Source organism: Cupressus sempervirens, chromosome 2 (assembly GCF_028749045.1).
Source record: "Cupressus sempervirens isolate cs-2001-9-10 chromosome 2, ASM2874904v1, whole genome shotgun sequence".
Taxonomy (NCBI): Eukaryota; Viridiplantae; Streptophyta; class Pinopsida; order Cupressales; family Cupressaceae; genus Cupressus; species Cupressus sempervirens.
In genome coordinates this window covers 288,684,276-288,701,209 of record NC_143119.1, presented here as the reverse complement: position 1 = coordinate 288,701,209, position 16,934 = coordinate 288,684,276, and the positions used below count along the sequence as shown (strand labels likewise).

The window sequence follows — 16,934 nt, the reverse complement described above, 5'->3', positions numbered from 1 at the left end:
ATTTAATGTAGATAAGGAATTTAATTATTAACCATAATATCGAAATCAAGCAACTGTTAATCATCACATGACAAACAATGGATAATGACCATCATCATTAAACAGTTGGCATAATGAATACAACGAATATATTTAATCACTCTTTTCACATGGTTATGAAAGAAAATCCATTCAATTCAACAACTATAAATAAATTTAAATTAGGTCAAAATCTGGGATGTAACAAGAATGGTATGCAACAGAAGACCTGCTATGAGATGATTCTTCCACTAGCCCTCCTAGGAATTGCAAAACCTTTGACCAGAGATCATCACAAAATTCTAACCTTTGACAGACTGAGGAAAATTGCCACGATTTTGAGGAAAAATGAACAAAGCCTTCAAACTTTTACAAATGAGTAGGATGGCTCAAAACAGATTACAAGTACCATAATTTGAAGCTTACAAAACATTATTTTTTCGGAAAAAACAATAAAAAACCTTAAAATAGAAAATTTAGACAAAAAATCCCACATAGACTTAACTTATTTCAAAAACTAGAAATAATTTTGAGGAAAAAATTGACCAAAACCAAACATGATTTTGAGGTGAATAATAGATTGAGGTAAAATATTGATCCAAACCAAACAAAAATTTTGAGGTGAAAAGTTGATCAAAACCAAACAGATAGTTGGCAATAGAATTCGAGACACGAATTAACAAACAAAACATCATTTTTAAGGAGAAACAATAAAAGCTTGCCAGATTGAATTGTAAAAATCTTGACCATTTTAGTAAAATATTATAAACCCTCCAAATAAATATTTAAGTTGGAAAAAAAACCAATAATAACTTTTTAATGGGAGAAAAATGTAAACCCAAGAAAATTCACAACTTGAAATCCAATTTTTGGATTTAGGGTTTTATGCTAAAAAGACTGTTAGAAAACCTGAAATATTTTTAATGGAAGAAGTTATTAAAGACAACAATTTTTTTTTACGAAAAATATTAAATTCCTACAAAAGTTTTTTTTGAATTGAAAAATTATGAAAAGCCGCTTGATAGTTTTTTGAGGATTTTAAAAAACAAACCCACCAAATAATTTTGAGGAAAAAGTAGTAAAACCCAATAGATAACTTTTGAGGAAAGCATTATTTAAAATCCTCCTATAAGGGGGTCATACCTAGACTGGCTCTTGCTGTGATACCATACAACTTTAAAAATAGAAGTCTCCATGATTGCAGTAAAACTGAGGAGATAAAGTCTCCTTAAATAAAAAATTACAGGGTAAACTCACGAAAAATTGCAACACTAGAAATAGCAGACTAAAACCCTAATATAATTTGAATCTAAATATAGAACCTGAGAGGATCATTATAGTAAATATAATATTATTTTAATAAGGCTAATGGCATTTTAGATAAGTACAAGGCTCATCTTGTTGCCAAAGGCTACTTCCAACATGAAGGAATTGATTATGAGACCTTTGCAGTGAAAACAAAGATGAGCACTATCAGATTAGTCCGTGCCATAGTGACTCACTGTGATTGGAAAGTCCATCAAATGGATGTCAAAAGTGCCTTCTTCGATGATGATTTATAGAATGAAATATTTATAGAATAAAGTGACATGACGTAACCTCATGGATTCAAGGTTGCTAGTAAAGAACACTTGGTTCTCAAACTAGTGAAAGCACTCTATAGCCTCAAACGAGCTCCTCGAGCATGGTACTTGAGAATTGATGAGTACCTCATAGATCAAGGTTTCTAGAGGAGTTTCTTGACTCAAATTTGTATGTCAAGACGACTGACAGTGAAGTCATCCTTTTGGTTATTTATGTTGATGATCTTATCAACATTGACATATTAACATGTTTGATTCAAGAAATCAAACATAATTAATGCCAATCTTTCTAGATGACCGATTGTGGGCTTCTGCACTACTACATAGTTGTTAAAGTTTGGCATCAATCACATAGCATCTTAATCTCTTAGTTTAGTATGCCCAGGCTCTTCTTGACAAATTTAGAATGCATGATTGCAAATCTGCATCTACACCCATGGAGTTTGGTCTAAAGTTGTCATCCAAATTTGGTTCTCCTTTTGAGAATGAATCTGCATTTAGGAAACTAGTGGGCAATTTGATCTATCTTATTGCCACTAGAATTGATCTCAGTTTTGTAGTATGTTACATCTCTTACTTCATAGCAACTCTTGTGATCAATGGGCTAAAAGGAAGCGTATCATGCACTATAAGAAAGGCACACTAGACTTTGGTATTCTCAAGGGCCGAAATAAAGAGACTCAACTTATCAGTTACACTGACTCGGATTGGGGAGGCTTTGTTCCACTTCCGAATATTTCTTTTGTTTGGGCATAAGTGCTATCACTTAGACTAGTAAGATGCAGCAAGCAATATCTCTTTCATCAATGAGAGCTAAATATTGCAAATCTATTGAAGTAGGTTGTGAAGTAGTTTGGCTTCACAGGATGCTTTCCAACAACCATATATCTTAGGTAGGCACGTCACCCTCTTTTGCAACAATCGAGGGGTGCTCAAACTTTAAATCTAGTCTTTTATGAGCAAACCTAGCATATTGATATTAATTGTAATTTCACCCTACAATTAGTTGAAGATGAATTTGCAGATTTGCAGTTTGTTCCTACAATGGACTAAACTGCCGATTTCTCACCAAGTCCCCCCTTCCAGATAAATTTGTTAAATTTTGGGGGTTCCTTGGTGTAGTTCACAGATTGATCATTAAGGGAGGGCATTAGAATAAAATCTTTTTCGAATTTTATAATTTATTATTCATTTATTCTATTCTTTCGTTATTAGAATGTTTCTAATACCGTCATCTTTGTACACTATATATGAGCATCTTGCTCATTCATTAAGTCATTTAATAATTTTACCAATATTTCTTGTAGGATGAATTTAGAGAGGATTGCATGGCATTGAAAATTTGGTACGTAAATGGAATTTGCATAACATTCAATCACTTTACATCACAATTAAGATTGAGAAGATGTAAGTTATAGGATTTACAAGAAACCATCAAATGCCTAAAATATTTGTTCCGATACCATCCATTTTGATATTTTGGCCAGCTATTGCTTTGGAGGATAATGTGTCGTGCTATAACCAACGCCTTCAATTTTCTTATTTATTTATGCTACACTTGACAAGATGATGTGCATTCACCTTATTTGTTTGCAAGAGTTGTGAATTTTGTAAGCTATTAAGTGGAAATAGAGATACCTTGTGTAACTTGCAAGGGGTTCACAGGTGGTGTAAATCCAACCTTGGCATTTGTTAGGATCTTTCTTGGAAGCCTATCCTAGCCAAGTTGCTTTTCTATGATAAGAACCTTTTGCTAAATGTAAGTTGATAACATATCCAACCGCTATTCTTTCCAAAAGGGCCGCAAAGAACTTTATTTCAAGTTCCTTGTCTACCATGGATATGATAGAGACGTCACTATTTTTATAAGTACATTGAAGGTTCCTTAGTCACCCCTTTTCATTATCTCAACAAAAGTTTCTTGAAACTTAACCTTTGGAAGGTTGGCACTTTTTAGACACTGAGCCTAATCTTATTCAAGACCACTCTAGATGTTCGAACATTAGTCAAATTTTAGATGTCGATTTTGAACACAACTGGCGATAGAATAGGGAGACATTGCCTACCTTCTTAATGTATGTTGACACCACTATTTTACCTATCCTTTTGAAGGTTTCTCTATACATAGATGTTATGGAAGGAACTAGTAGGAGCACTTTGCTTTGTAGGAGTGTCTATATAGGTGCTCTTAGCCTATCAATTTCTTCTATGGGCATCATTAAGTCCTTTATTTAGCCATGAAGAATAATAATCGTAGAAGTTATTGATCTTGCAACTTTGGACTTCGATATATACTAGAGATGTCATTGATCTTCCTTTTTGTTCCTGTCGACTCCCCTGGCTAGTTCGTTGATCGTCCTATCATATGGCCCTGACTACTTGAATCATGTGGCTTTATCTGTTTTAGCCTTTCTAGAATTAATCTTTTTTGGATATATCCCCTTCAGTTTGGCTTGTTAGTTACTTGAGTAATCTTTGAGTTCCATTATAGATCCTATATGTTATGGTAACTTCCTGTGCTTTCAGGTCCCATTTATCTCTTTGTTCATTCTTAACATTGATAAGATTGCTTTTTCTGTCTTATGTTTTACAATTTTATATGAAAAATAAATCGTTGTTGTATCAAATGTCTTTTCCCTTTATTGGGATTGCTAATTGTAAGAGGGTTTTGAACATATCTACTTGTGTAGGTTGCCTTGCCAAAGATAAATGCCGATCACAATTCACATTCACTTTTATCAACAACCTCTAAAGGCTCTCCAACAACATCAGGTGGTTTGAAGCATACACACCTTATTTGGCTAGCATAATCAATATCCTGTCTTGTGCCATTATAGTTGATATTTTAGAAGTTCTATTTTGTGCAATGAGGTCATTGTTGATTTATTTGGTCTTTGGCAGAGCACGAGGCTTCTTTTGCTGTCAATCTGTTCCTTGATGGATTTTCTGTTGGAAAGCCCACAGAGGTTTGCAAATAAACAATAGTTTTTATTTTGCAATTGTTATTGTGCTGCTGTATATATTACTGTTATAGTTGTGAATCTTATTTTTTGTTCTTGTAATATATTCATGGTTTGCAACATTCTGTTATTTAGCAAGGAAAGCAAGCACCATCAGCGCAAGAGTTAATACGCTCTCTGCACCCTTATAACCGCACAAGTGAGACTCTTTTCCAGGTGAGGCTTGTCTTTGCAATGGTCAAATTATGACTTTCTTGTTGACTTTATTTTTTAATGCACTGTACAACATTAACCGGCCTAATGGTGAATATATGCATTTATTGGGGTAGATATTGTTAGATATTTTACTCCTTAAATTATCTGAAAAGCTCTGATGTTCCTTATATAAATCTTGGCAACCAATTGTGACTTTTCATTTATTTAGAGGATGACAGGCATTCATTAATTGATCTGTCATTCTGCAATTATTTCAAAGAACCATATTGATTGTTTACTCTAATATATGACAAATGAATACTTGAAATAGAAAACAAATTAATAATGTTTACCAAATGTAGGAGTACAAGTACATTTATTTGTACATGAAATTATTATAGTAGTATGTGACATCCGAAACTCTATGAACATACTAAATTTAAAATAAAACACTAGCTACGGAAATGAATAGTTAATTAGAATTAGCTTTTCCTAAGAACATGACATGAAGCAGTTAAACAACAATTGCAGTTACTAACTACTTTCGCATGAAACTGAGGTAAACTAACTTTTATTTTACTTTTCAGGAAGTAAATAATGCTTAAACAGAAACTTTAACTGAACAGAACCTGATGATGCTGATCGAGTCACTTGATCCTTTCAGGAAAGTTGGAACATCAAGGGCAAAAGAGTATCATTAGGGGTTTTTGTCACTCAACCAGGGATCATTCGATTATGACAGTCACCCACACAACTTCTGCAGAAAGTAGCCCAGCCCTTCCAGGATACAATGGTGCTGTCTCCATTTTTTGGCCATCTGAGACTTCCTGTAGAACTAACAACCGTCTTAGCCAGTAAACCCAAATATATCCTTGCCTACTAGGTGACCTTCCTAGCTAGACATGGCACTACTTGTCCTAGTGACTGACGTTTACTACCACCAATCTTATTCCTTAGATTTTCTGGTTCGGTAATACAGATAATAAAAACTGGTTCGTACTTCTGGAATTTGATTGTGTTATAAGTTTTTTGCATCAACGTTTCGGATCACACACAGTGATCCATCATCAGGATGAAGAGCAAGAGAAAAATAATAATAAGCCTGATGATGGATCACTGTGTGTGATCCGAAACGTTGATGCAAAAAACTTATAACACAATCAAATTCCAGAAGTACGAACCAGTTTTTACTAATGGATTGTGGAAATCAAATGACACTCACAAATACAGATAATACTATCCTGATGGCATTAGTCCTTAAAGATTTCACAAGAGGTTTCAAAAAGGTTCTACTCTTGCTAGGGCTGACATGTAAAGTTTCTATCATTTAAGCCAATACCCACCTCTAAAAGGTTCACCAATTAGGACAAAATTTATGGTTTGGACAGAATATTACATACATACAATAGACTTTGTATTAATTCTCCAGCAAGGGCCTTTTCTTGAAAAGTATGGTATTAATATTTTATTAACAGCAAACAATTTGACAACATCCTGGTCAAGGATTAAAGTCTGTCACATTCAACACTCACAGTCATCATGTTTGTGCCTCCTAATACATTTTTAATTAAATTTGATGAAGGAGACCAAATTAAATGATGGATAAGCGATGCAATATTTTTCTGGTATATGCAGCAATACATGAGCTATTATTTTCTCTTTGAATGAGAGTACATATTTATATCAAGCTTATGAAATGAAGGCATATAAATCAAGCTACCATGTTATCCTTAATACTTAAAAACATGTTACGATATTCAGTAGTATGCATGTTAAATGTATCCACCTGGATGGTCCAGAATGTCTGCCACTGATGGTATTCATTCTTGCTGATCCGATGGGAATACTCGATACAATCAAACAAATAGTCACTTTATGTACAATCCATCATTCCAAATACATCTTACATAACATCTATTCATGCCTCAATGCATTTGTATGCTTTAGCAAGGTAAACACATAGTCAGGGATTGATTAAAAATATAATGGATATGCCTGCAGATTAATTAGATGCAAGATAAAGAGCTTCAGCTATCATAGTGCTCAAGGATTAAGCTCCAACTTATGATTCTATAGAAATAGAGCTTGTGCAAAGTGCGAGGGTCGCAGAGCAAAAATAAATCACAGAACAGAGCAATTTCCAAGCTTGATGATCGGTCAACGGAACAAGCTCTCATGAAAACACAGAACCCAGCGGCTCACAAAAATAATCCAGAACAATAATCAAAGAACTGAATAACTTCCCCCTCCAAATTGCATGCAAGAACCCAGAATAATGATCTCTCCCCGTCGACTACCAAGCTCATAGCTTGGTGGTGGCAAAGTAACTCCCTTCTTGCAAACGTGGCAAGAACGAGTTAGTCTTGTCACCCTCGGCAAGATTTTTCCCCCCAAAAAGAAAATCAAAAGAAGCATAGTATCAGACATTATAGGATCAGTTTAGTACATCAAAACGCAATTTGCGTTCCATAAAGAAATTGGAAACAATTGGTAAAAATATTTGATGTTATTAAAAAATGATCAAGACAATCAATATAAAGAATTTACTAATGTACAAAATAGAAAGTTTCTAATAAGAAACTGAAGAAGATCATTGAAATGATCTTATCTACCTAATTTACATAATATAGAAAAGATGAGCATCTGTTTACTGTACAGGTAAAGAAAATGAACACATACAATCAATGAACACGAACAGCAGAATTATATTCGCAATAGTAGATTAATGATGAATGATTTACAATGATCCTAGACGGGATATAAATACTACTGCCGAACCTTCCCGAAGGAGTCCGTCGGCCACAATTATTTTATCCGCTACAAACTATTTACCGCCGGACCGTCGGCTACAGAAACACCGCCGGACCGTTGACTACAAAAACACCGCCGGACCATCGGCTACAAAATACAAAATACCGCCGGAACCATCTAGTCGGCTAACACCATCCCCCCCCCCAAAAAGAAAAGTCGTCTCCTGACGACTGACAAAATACCTGAGACAAATTAACAAACAAAATACATTAATAGAGTGACTAAAACAAGAGAAATTTGCTTCTGTCATATCACTTCCACATTCATCCCGTTACATCTGTAGCCTCTGCTAACACAATATTGTCTCCTCAAGCTGACCTTGATAGCCACCTGTGCTGTTTTCTCTGTTTTCAATTCCTCGGTACCCTAAGCCAAGTGTCGTTGCACTGCCTCCAACTGGATGATCAGCTCCTCCCGAGCTCTCTACGCATCCACCAAGACAGCCTCACAACCAACACCTGCTCCTACTACCTCTGGTACACAGAAAGTCCATGCCTGCAGCAACTTCAACTCTTCTCAACTGGTCAGACTCCCACGACTGATATCCGCCACGACTGGGGGTCCAGGGGGCAACGCCCTGGGTGCGCTCCCTATCGCAGTACAGGGCGGGGTCGAGGGGCAGCGCCCCTTGTCGCTAAGACCAAATTAACACTTCGCAACCCGCACAGAAATGCACGGATCACACCATTTATGTCATTATCTGCCGATTTTGCACTCTTTCTGGCAACCACGGATGCGTCCCCTTCCCTTTGGCATCATCTGTCACTCATTCTGAACCACTTGATTTTGTAGTCGTTTTTTTTTATAAATTTTTTAATTATAGTTTTGCCTCCTCCGCCCGTTACAGAAGGTCTCACCCCGCGGGGGAGGAAAAGAATATGCAATAGAGTGAAAACGGAGTAGCAAGTGGTAGTGGGAACTATGCATCAAGGAGCTGCAGGATTTCCAACCTTGCCGATCAGCTTCCTCGGTGTTATGGGAAAAGAAAAATGTCGCAAAGCCAAACCCGCAGTCAAGAAAGGAACTCTGCAGCTTAAGCTGCTTCCGCGGACAGAGTCTTTCACATTCGTGCAAACTAAACTTCATTCTCCTCCCGTTCTGCCTTCGTTTTATTCACGTGCTACATTCCGAACTCCGCGGACAAGGAAATTTGAAGCCTGCGGACAGATTGCCCGCGGGGCTTTTGTCCACCCGCGGGGCCTTCGTTTGGTTTGTCCAGGCCTTCGTTTGGTTTGTTCGCGGGACCTCCGGCAGGTGTTGCCCGCGGGATCTGACTTGCCCGTGGGGCCTTTCAATTTAAAAAAAAAAAAAAAAAAAAAAAATCTACACATCAAATGACAGAGGTACCTCCATTTTGCCTCCAGGCGTCATCATTCTGCAACGACAACGGAGTCAGCTGACCATTTTGTGACAGCGATGGAGTCTTCCTAGCACCATATATTTTGAATTTGGATTTGTTGATTGTCGGAGGTACCTTCTGCCTGTTCAGGGTTGATAATTTGATCGCTCCATTGTCGCCGACCTTCCGAATCTGATATGGTCCAACTCAACTGCCCTTAAACTTTTCCACTTTGATTTCATTTTGACTGTCGTACGCCTTACATTTGTTCTGTGCCAACCTCGTCGCCCACTGTGCCTGCGGTCGTCGCGAAATTGGATTATTTCCTTGCTGTCGGTGCCCTTCCACTAAGTTTATGCTGTAGTCTGACCTTTTCTTTCCGTGCGGTCTATTCACCATGTACCGGACAGTGGAATCTTTCATTTTTTTGTGTTCAAACTGTGTGTTATTCTCCTCAGCTTCAGCCATAGCAGCTTTTCCTTCTTCCGCTTCCTTGCATTCCTGCGGACATTCATTTTCCTCCTTTTTCTCATCTTCGTCAACCCTTAGCATATTGCAACTCGGAAAGAGTTCGTAGTCTTCTATCTGCGAGTGGTAAAGGCCATTCACTGAGTCCAGGTCGTCGTCATTCGATCTTTCGTCAAGTCTCAATACTCCTTCCTCATCCGGTTCCATTCTCCTCTTCCCTTCGTCATCACTCTCGCCTTCACTGTCAGAATCTGACAATGCTGCCTCCTCGCCAACCATTTGCGTGTGCAGGTCAATTATGAATCTTTTGCCTCCGCGCTCCATTGATAGGGTATTGTGTTTCCAATCATGTTTTACTTTTGCTTGCACCAACCAATCCCGTCCCAGAATAGCATCATAGCCTTTTCTTTTTAATGGAATGACCACAAAATCCAACAAAAATGGTTGCGTACCAATTGTTACCGGTTGCGCTTTCAGAATTCCCAACGGTTTGATTCCATGTTGGTCTGCCGTGAGCAACTGGAATGCAGGTGGCCACAACGTCGGCTTTCCCAACTTCTTCCAACTATCCTCTGGTAAGACATTCACGCTGGACCCTCCGTCAACAATTGTCTCTATCAAAACATTTCCCAAAATCCCCATCTCAACGATCGCCGGATGCCGTCCGGAGGTGAGTGCCAGCAGCATTGGGTCTGTTGTCATTACTTCCCTACTATTCCTTCCTGTGTCCTCCGGTGCTTTCGAAAATGGTGTATGATTCGAGAATAGCCGTCCGTAACTGGGGCATTGTGAGAAGGAGGTCACTTATCTTGACTGGTATCTCCGTTTGTAAGATCTGTCGTACAATGCTTTGTTCTGCGAAGTTCTTTGCCAAGGTGCCGGTGATGTCCTTCAACTGAGATGTTTCCGCCGACGATGCCTTTGCAATGTCCGCCTGCACTTTCCCCACTTTTCTCTTTTCCTCCGCTTGCCTTCGTGTAATTGCCAGAACCTCCTCTACATCCGTGCCGACAGTGATCAAGTTTAATCCAGCCTTTGGACACTTGGAATCTTCGTGATCGCCGGGTCCGCACCATCTGCATAATAATTTCGGTGTGTTTGCCGCTGTACAATCCCGCGCAAAATGACCCCACAAATTACATGCCCGGCATTGAACGATCGACCGTCCGTTTGCATCATACTGAGTTCGACTTCGGCTCCCATTATTATTGTTATTGGTTGCATTGTTGTTATTTTGCCCTCTGCTATTATTCCTGTATCCTCCAGATGTAGCACTGGCAGTATTCGTGTTTCCGCTACTACCCGACGGGAAAGCCTCCTGTGTGAGAAACATCTGCGGAGATCCTCTTGTCTTCATGTTAAAGGGACAGTCTTTTGTTGAATGGCCCATGATCTGACAGATGTCATAGAATTGGTTCTTCGGACACGATCCTTTAGTATGACCGTCGATCTTACATTCCGTGCACCATAATTGACTACCTTTTGGCTCTTTCTGCATATTTTTAAATTCCTTCATCATTCGAACCATATCCTTCTGTAAGGCACGAACCTTTTTGCTACTACCTTCGTCGTCGCTGCTATCATCTCCAGCAGATTCATCATCATCAGAGTCAGAGGAGCTAGTTTTCTTCTTCTTTGTCTTCTGCGCACTTTCAAGATCGAGGGCTCTGTTGTAAGCATCAGCATATGATGACGGTGGCACAATTTTCATTTTCCTCCGCAGTTTCGAGCGTAGGCCGTCCACAAACCACCTTTTCTGCAATCCGTCCGCTGGCTTGCTTTCCATTTTGTTTATTAAGTCTTTCAATCTCCTGGCGTAGACACAAACAGTTTCGTGCTTCCCCTGCTTGCTATTGAAAATTTCCGCTACAATTTCATTATCATCCCGCAAAAGTTTAAATTCTGCCAAAAACTCCTTTTTAATATTATCCCATGTATCCAGCTTCTGCGGATCCATATCCGAAAACCAATCAATCGCGACACCCCGTAGGGTTGTCGGAAATTGCCTGGCCCATTTGTCGGCATCTATGATTCTATTTGCCCGCCATGTCTTACAATGTCGGAGGGGGTCGGCTGTACCATCACCTTCAAATTTTGGCAATTTTTCTTTGGGTCCCGCCATAACTCTGGAGGTTTGCACTCCTACAGTGGTCGGCACTCCCACACCGGCAGTCTGTACTCCCACACCGGAGGTTTGCACTCCCACACCGGCGGTCTGCACTCCTACACTGGAGGTGTTGACAACTGTGAACCTTGGTGAAGATGGAGGATCCTCCGAAATTGTTTCCCGCGGAAGTCTATCCTGGACGAAGAGGTTACTCCACGCTCGTGCTCCGTCGGCACCGCGAGCTGTGCAAGGTGATGCTCTCCCGTTTGAATTTTCTTCCCTCGGCGAACACAAATTCAAGAACTCCTCCCGTGCTTCTTCCACTAATTCCACCCGCTGCCGAGTCTCCTCCAACAATTCGTTCGCACCTTGGTTTCCGTCGGCAATCCTCTGAAATCTTCGTCGGCGTTCGGCTTGCTGTGCTAGAATTAAATTCTCTTGCGCAATACAGATTCCATCTTTTCCCTTCGCCTTATTTCGATCCTTGTTAAGTTGATTTGGCATTAATCTTCATTCCTCCCACCTTCCAGATTCATAAAGCAACGACACCAAATGTTTACCGTACAGGTAAAGAAAATGAACACATACAGACAATGAACACGAACAGCAGAATTATATTCGCAATATTAGATTAATGATGAATGATTTACAATGATCCCAGACGGGATATAAATACTACTGCCGAACCTTCCCGAAGGAGTCCGTCGGCCACAATTATTTTATCCGCTACAAACTATTTATCGCCGGACCGTCAGCTACAGAAACACCGGCGGACCGTCGGCTACAAAAACACCGCCGGACCGTCGGCTACAAAATACAAAATACCGTCGGAACCATCCAGTCGGCTAACAGCATCAAAGTAATATAAAAATGTTCTAACACCCTCCCTTAATGGTCAATCTGTCAACACCACCAAGCTGTCCCCTGAATTTAGCAAACTTATCTGAACTAAGATGCTTGGTGAGAATGTCAGCAGTTCGATTCGCTGTTGGAATATTCTACAACAGAACTATTCCGTCTTCAATCAACTGCTGAATGTATTGACAATGAATGTCCACATGTTTGATTCTTTCATGGAAAATTGGATTCTTGGCATGTTTGAGAACTCCTTGATTATCAGAGAGCAAGTGAGTCATACCTACTTGAGATAAATGCATATCTGCAAGCATCCGATGAAGCCAAATTGCCTCATAAGCTGCCTTAATAGCTCTTCAATACTCTTCTTTCGTGGAGGAGAGTGAGATTTCATGCTGCTTTTTACTAGTCCAGCTGATTGCACCAGATCCAAATTGAACATATATCCAGATGTTGATGTTATCGTTAACTGAACCTGCCAAATCTGAATCAGTGAATCCATTGAGTCTGGAATAATGACTCAGTGTGTAAAGAAGTCCATAATCATAGGTGCCCTTCACATAACACAATACATGCTTCACTGCTAATAAATACTTAGCCTTGGGGATTGTTCGAAGCGTGAAATTTAGCTCACTGCAAAATTAAACTTCGGTCTAGTGGGAGTGAGATAGATGAGACTGCCCGCTTGTTGCTTGTAAGTGGTTTCATCAATAGGAGGAGAATTAGGCCCGACTGACAAACTCAGTCCTTTCTCCATTCCATAAGTGTGGAAGTAGGTTTACAGTCTTGCATTTGAAACCTGTCAAGTGTGTTCCTGATATACTTAGACTGAGAAATAAAGATGCTACCATCAGTCCTGCCAAACTTCGACACATAAATAATAATGGAGAAGCCCCAAATATGTCATATCAAAATCCTTGCACAAGTCTTGTTTGATTTATGCAATAACATGTGCCAAAGTGCCAATAATGATGAAATCATCCACATAGACAACAAGAAAGAGAATATCATCATCAGAGCATTTGATAGACATATTATTCTCAAAAGAACAATGCTTGAAACCAGGAGCAACTAAGTATTGATCAATCTTGATGTACCACGCTTGAGGACCCTGTTTGAGTCAATAGAGTGCTTTTTTGAGTTGACATGCTTGGTGCTCTTTGCCAAACCTTGAAACTCAGAGGCTACATCATGTGGACTTCTTCCTGCGACTCACCGTTGAGGAAGACACTCTTAACATCCATTTGATGGACTTTCCATCCAAACTGAGCAGAAATTGCGAGAAGATTTGTACTCGTTTTTTGCAGTAGTAGCAAAATTCTACTCATAGTCAATGCCCTAACATTGTGTGAATCCTTGAGCAACTAGTCTAGCCTTGTATTTATCTAAGTACCATTTGCATGATGCTTGACCTTATACAACCATTTTTGAGTAATGGGCTTCTTTCCTGGAGGAAGATCAAAGAGAACCTAGGTGTTGTTTTTCATAAGACTTTGGTATTCGGCATTCATAACTTTTTCCCACTCTAGCATCCCTTTTGCCTCTTAAAATGTTTGATGCTCATAAATTCTATTGAAGGCTGGTTGTGAGAGAAAAGTTAACTGTATTTTGCTGCTTGCCCTTATTTTGAGAGGTTCTACCCTTAATGAGTTCTTTGGGATGAAGAGCACTGATGAGCTCACCATTTAGGCCTAAGAGGTGTGCCAACATCAAATGGAGGAGTAATAAATGGAGCTGGAGGAGGAAGAGGATTAGGAATAGGTGGAAGATTAGCTTCATCCAAAGGAAACTCAGATAGTACATCATTAAATGCAGGATCTACATCAATCCTCCCATTAGCTGAACCCAATGGAAGCTTTCAAAGCCCGACCTTCAAAATTCTAGTTAGATAAGGAAATCTAAAAAGATCGTCATTTTTCATCAAAGACAACATCACGACCTATGTTACAAGCGTCAGGCTCTACTCAGACTGCACAAGTTGAGATCGGCTCAAACTCAGGCTTGACGTCTGGACTTGACAAATAAAAAACCCAAGAAATTCAAAGATTTTTAAGGATTTAAAGTTTTTTTCATGGCATCATTTAGTCAATTAACATCAAATTCACAATAATTGAGATAAATCGAAGCTATTTTGCACACGTATACAACTTTGCATAGATCACATGAGTATAAATGCAAATTTATGAAGGAAATTAGTTAAACTAAAATTAACATGATAAAGATATTGTGTCACTGTTAATTGTCTACAATATTAATGGAATATGAAATCCATGGAATCAAAAGTTGAAAACATATATCAAAATAAAGGCTGTGGGTAACTGCATGTATAGGTCTATGAAGTAGATTGTGCCATTGCCTATCAATGACATCCCATATGGACCATATTTATCCCGATTCCCTGTAAAAAAAGCTCGAATGACATCTTTCACCCTATCAATGCCCTTATAAATATATCCCATTGAGGGTTTCTCTCCATCAACAATCCGTAGGAGAACAATAAGAGGCTCTATGAATTGCAATTATTGTGAAAGGTGAAACATTAAGCTTTAAGTTTCAAGTTTTGCTTTTAAAAAATGAACAATGAGCATAAACAAGTGTAACAAAAATGATGAAATTGTGATGTCCCCATATTAATTTTTTTAATAACAATATCAAAATTGATTAATAATGAAATAAATGATAATAAATTATTATGTAATTTATTATCATATATTATAAATATGATAAATAAATTAGTGACATTAGACATATAATATAATAATTTTTGAATCAATACAATCATATAGTCTATTATTAATATAATAATATGATGAATATAATTCATCCCACATCAATATTTTAATATTACAGATGTAATAATATAAATATACCTAAGATAATAGTATATAACATACGATTAAAAACAAAATAATAATAAACATCAAATTTAATAAAGCAATCAATATCATAGTCTCGTCCCTTCAAAGGGATATAGTCAGTGACTAATATAAGGAGATGCAGAGCAACGATTAATTAGGGGACGAAGTACGTAGTATACAGGTCAGTATCCCTTGGGAAACAACCAATTAGCGTTTAGGAGGATGAGAGGACGGTATTTGGCTCATTAACCCATTATTTCAAATCTATAAGTGTAATGTCCCCATTTTTGGCTGACCTCGTATAGCGTGCCGGATTTGCCTATCCTCGACTCTTGTAGGCAAATGGTGTGGAGAGAGAGTCAATTCTGCGGATCAGATGGTCATATTTTGCTCTTGAAGAAGTGTTAAGAGGTTATATTTCATTATTATGTGTTATCGGGGCCTACATGTTATAATTTTAAGTTGAGTTGCACTTTTTATTTTATAAAATTACTTTATTATAAAAAGTGCATTATAATGAGATTTTATAAAGGATGTTTCTAGAAGTTCTAGAAAAAGTGCATTATAATGAGATTTTATAAAGAATGTTTCTAGAAGTTCTAGCAGCTTCTTAGAAAAGGTGAATAAATAGAGGGCTGGGCCTCTCATTTGGACATGCTTGGATTTGAGATTTCTTCTACTTCTTCCATTGTGGAGCAAATTTGTAGTCTCTTGGGTCTGCAAATTATTTGATCTTTGGGAACGAATCACTCCCTTGGATTGGCGACTTTGAGGGTGTGAAATATCACCTGAATTGTTGCATTTGAGGAGTTGGTAATTCAGCCATCTCATTTGGACTTCATTGAATCAGCAGCAGCAATTTGGGGGTTCGTTTGGGGGCAGTTTGTGGAGGATTTAGTGTCTTTGGCAGCGGTTTACATCAGACATCTCCAGCAGCAATACCAGGTGCACATATTGAGGTTTTTGATTGTCAAAGGTGTTGCATACAAATAGTTGAACAGTCAGCACTGTCATTGCATTGTTGGTTATCTCCAGTTATTAGTTGCTGTTGTAAACCAGTCATCTATCATATAATCTGAACTGGGTTATTGTCATGTCATAGCATTGCATTGTCAAGGGTTTGATGTATTAGAAGTGCATAGTTGTGACAGTCCCCTAAATCTGAGATTGTAAAATCAGTCATTAATGTAGATGCACAGCTCAGTCCATTATAATCAGTTGTAATCAGATTTGCATGCATTGATAGGATTGAAGGTTTATATGTTGTCATCAATCTATATTCATATGCATATGTATTAGACACCACAGTCCTTATATTCTGAAAGTATCAAATCTGAGAGTTTCCATATTCTGAATATTGTTATTGGTACTGTTATTGTTCATTACATTACATTTCGATATTGGCATTGTACTTTGTGGTTTCGTTGCACAACAATTAGCCCTATTCGCAGCTCTATTCAGTTACATGCCAAGTGTTTGACAAATTGTCTCAGTTCAGTTTGAGGGTTTTAGTGGCCTTAATAGTAAGGGTCATTACAATAAGTATCAAATGATAGATATGAATCTAAAGAGAGTCATCGAATGTCAAGTGTTGGCTAAAATTTTTGTGAGCCACTATAACCACAACTTACCAAATGGGAAGTTTAGGCAATGGTGTAGTGAGATAAATCTCTCCTCTTAGCAATAGGGGAGGCTCCCTTCTTATCGTAGGTGGCTACAACAAAGACCTAACTAGAATTA

General features: G+C 38.3%; 1 protein-coding gene across 1 annotated transcript in view; it reads left to right on the top strand.

Moving 5' to 3' along the window:
• The window catches only part of LOC149572194 (protein PHYTOCHROME-DEPENDENT LATE-FLOWERING-like), a 181,615-nt gene that overhangs the window by 46,148 nt on the left and 118,533 nt on the right, over positions 1 to 16,934 (top strand). Inside the window, exons 3-5 of the mRNA XM_089813458.1 lie at positions 4,292 to 4,373; positions 4,503 to 4,567; positions 4,697 to 4,777. Of these exons, the coding sequence (XP_089669584.1) occupies positions 4,292 to 4,373; positions 4,503 to 4,567; positions 4,697 to 4,777 (228 nt within the window). The remainder of the gene's footprint in view (positions 1 to 4,291; positions 4,374 to 4,502; positions 4,568 to 4,696; positions 4,778 to 16,934) is intronic.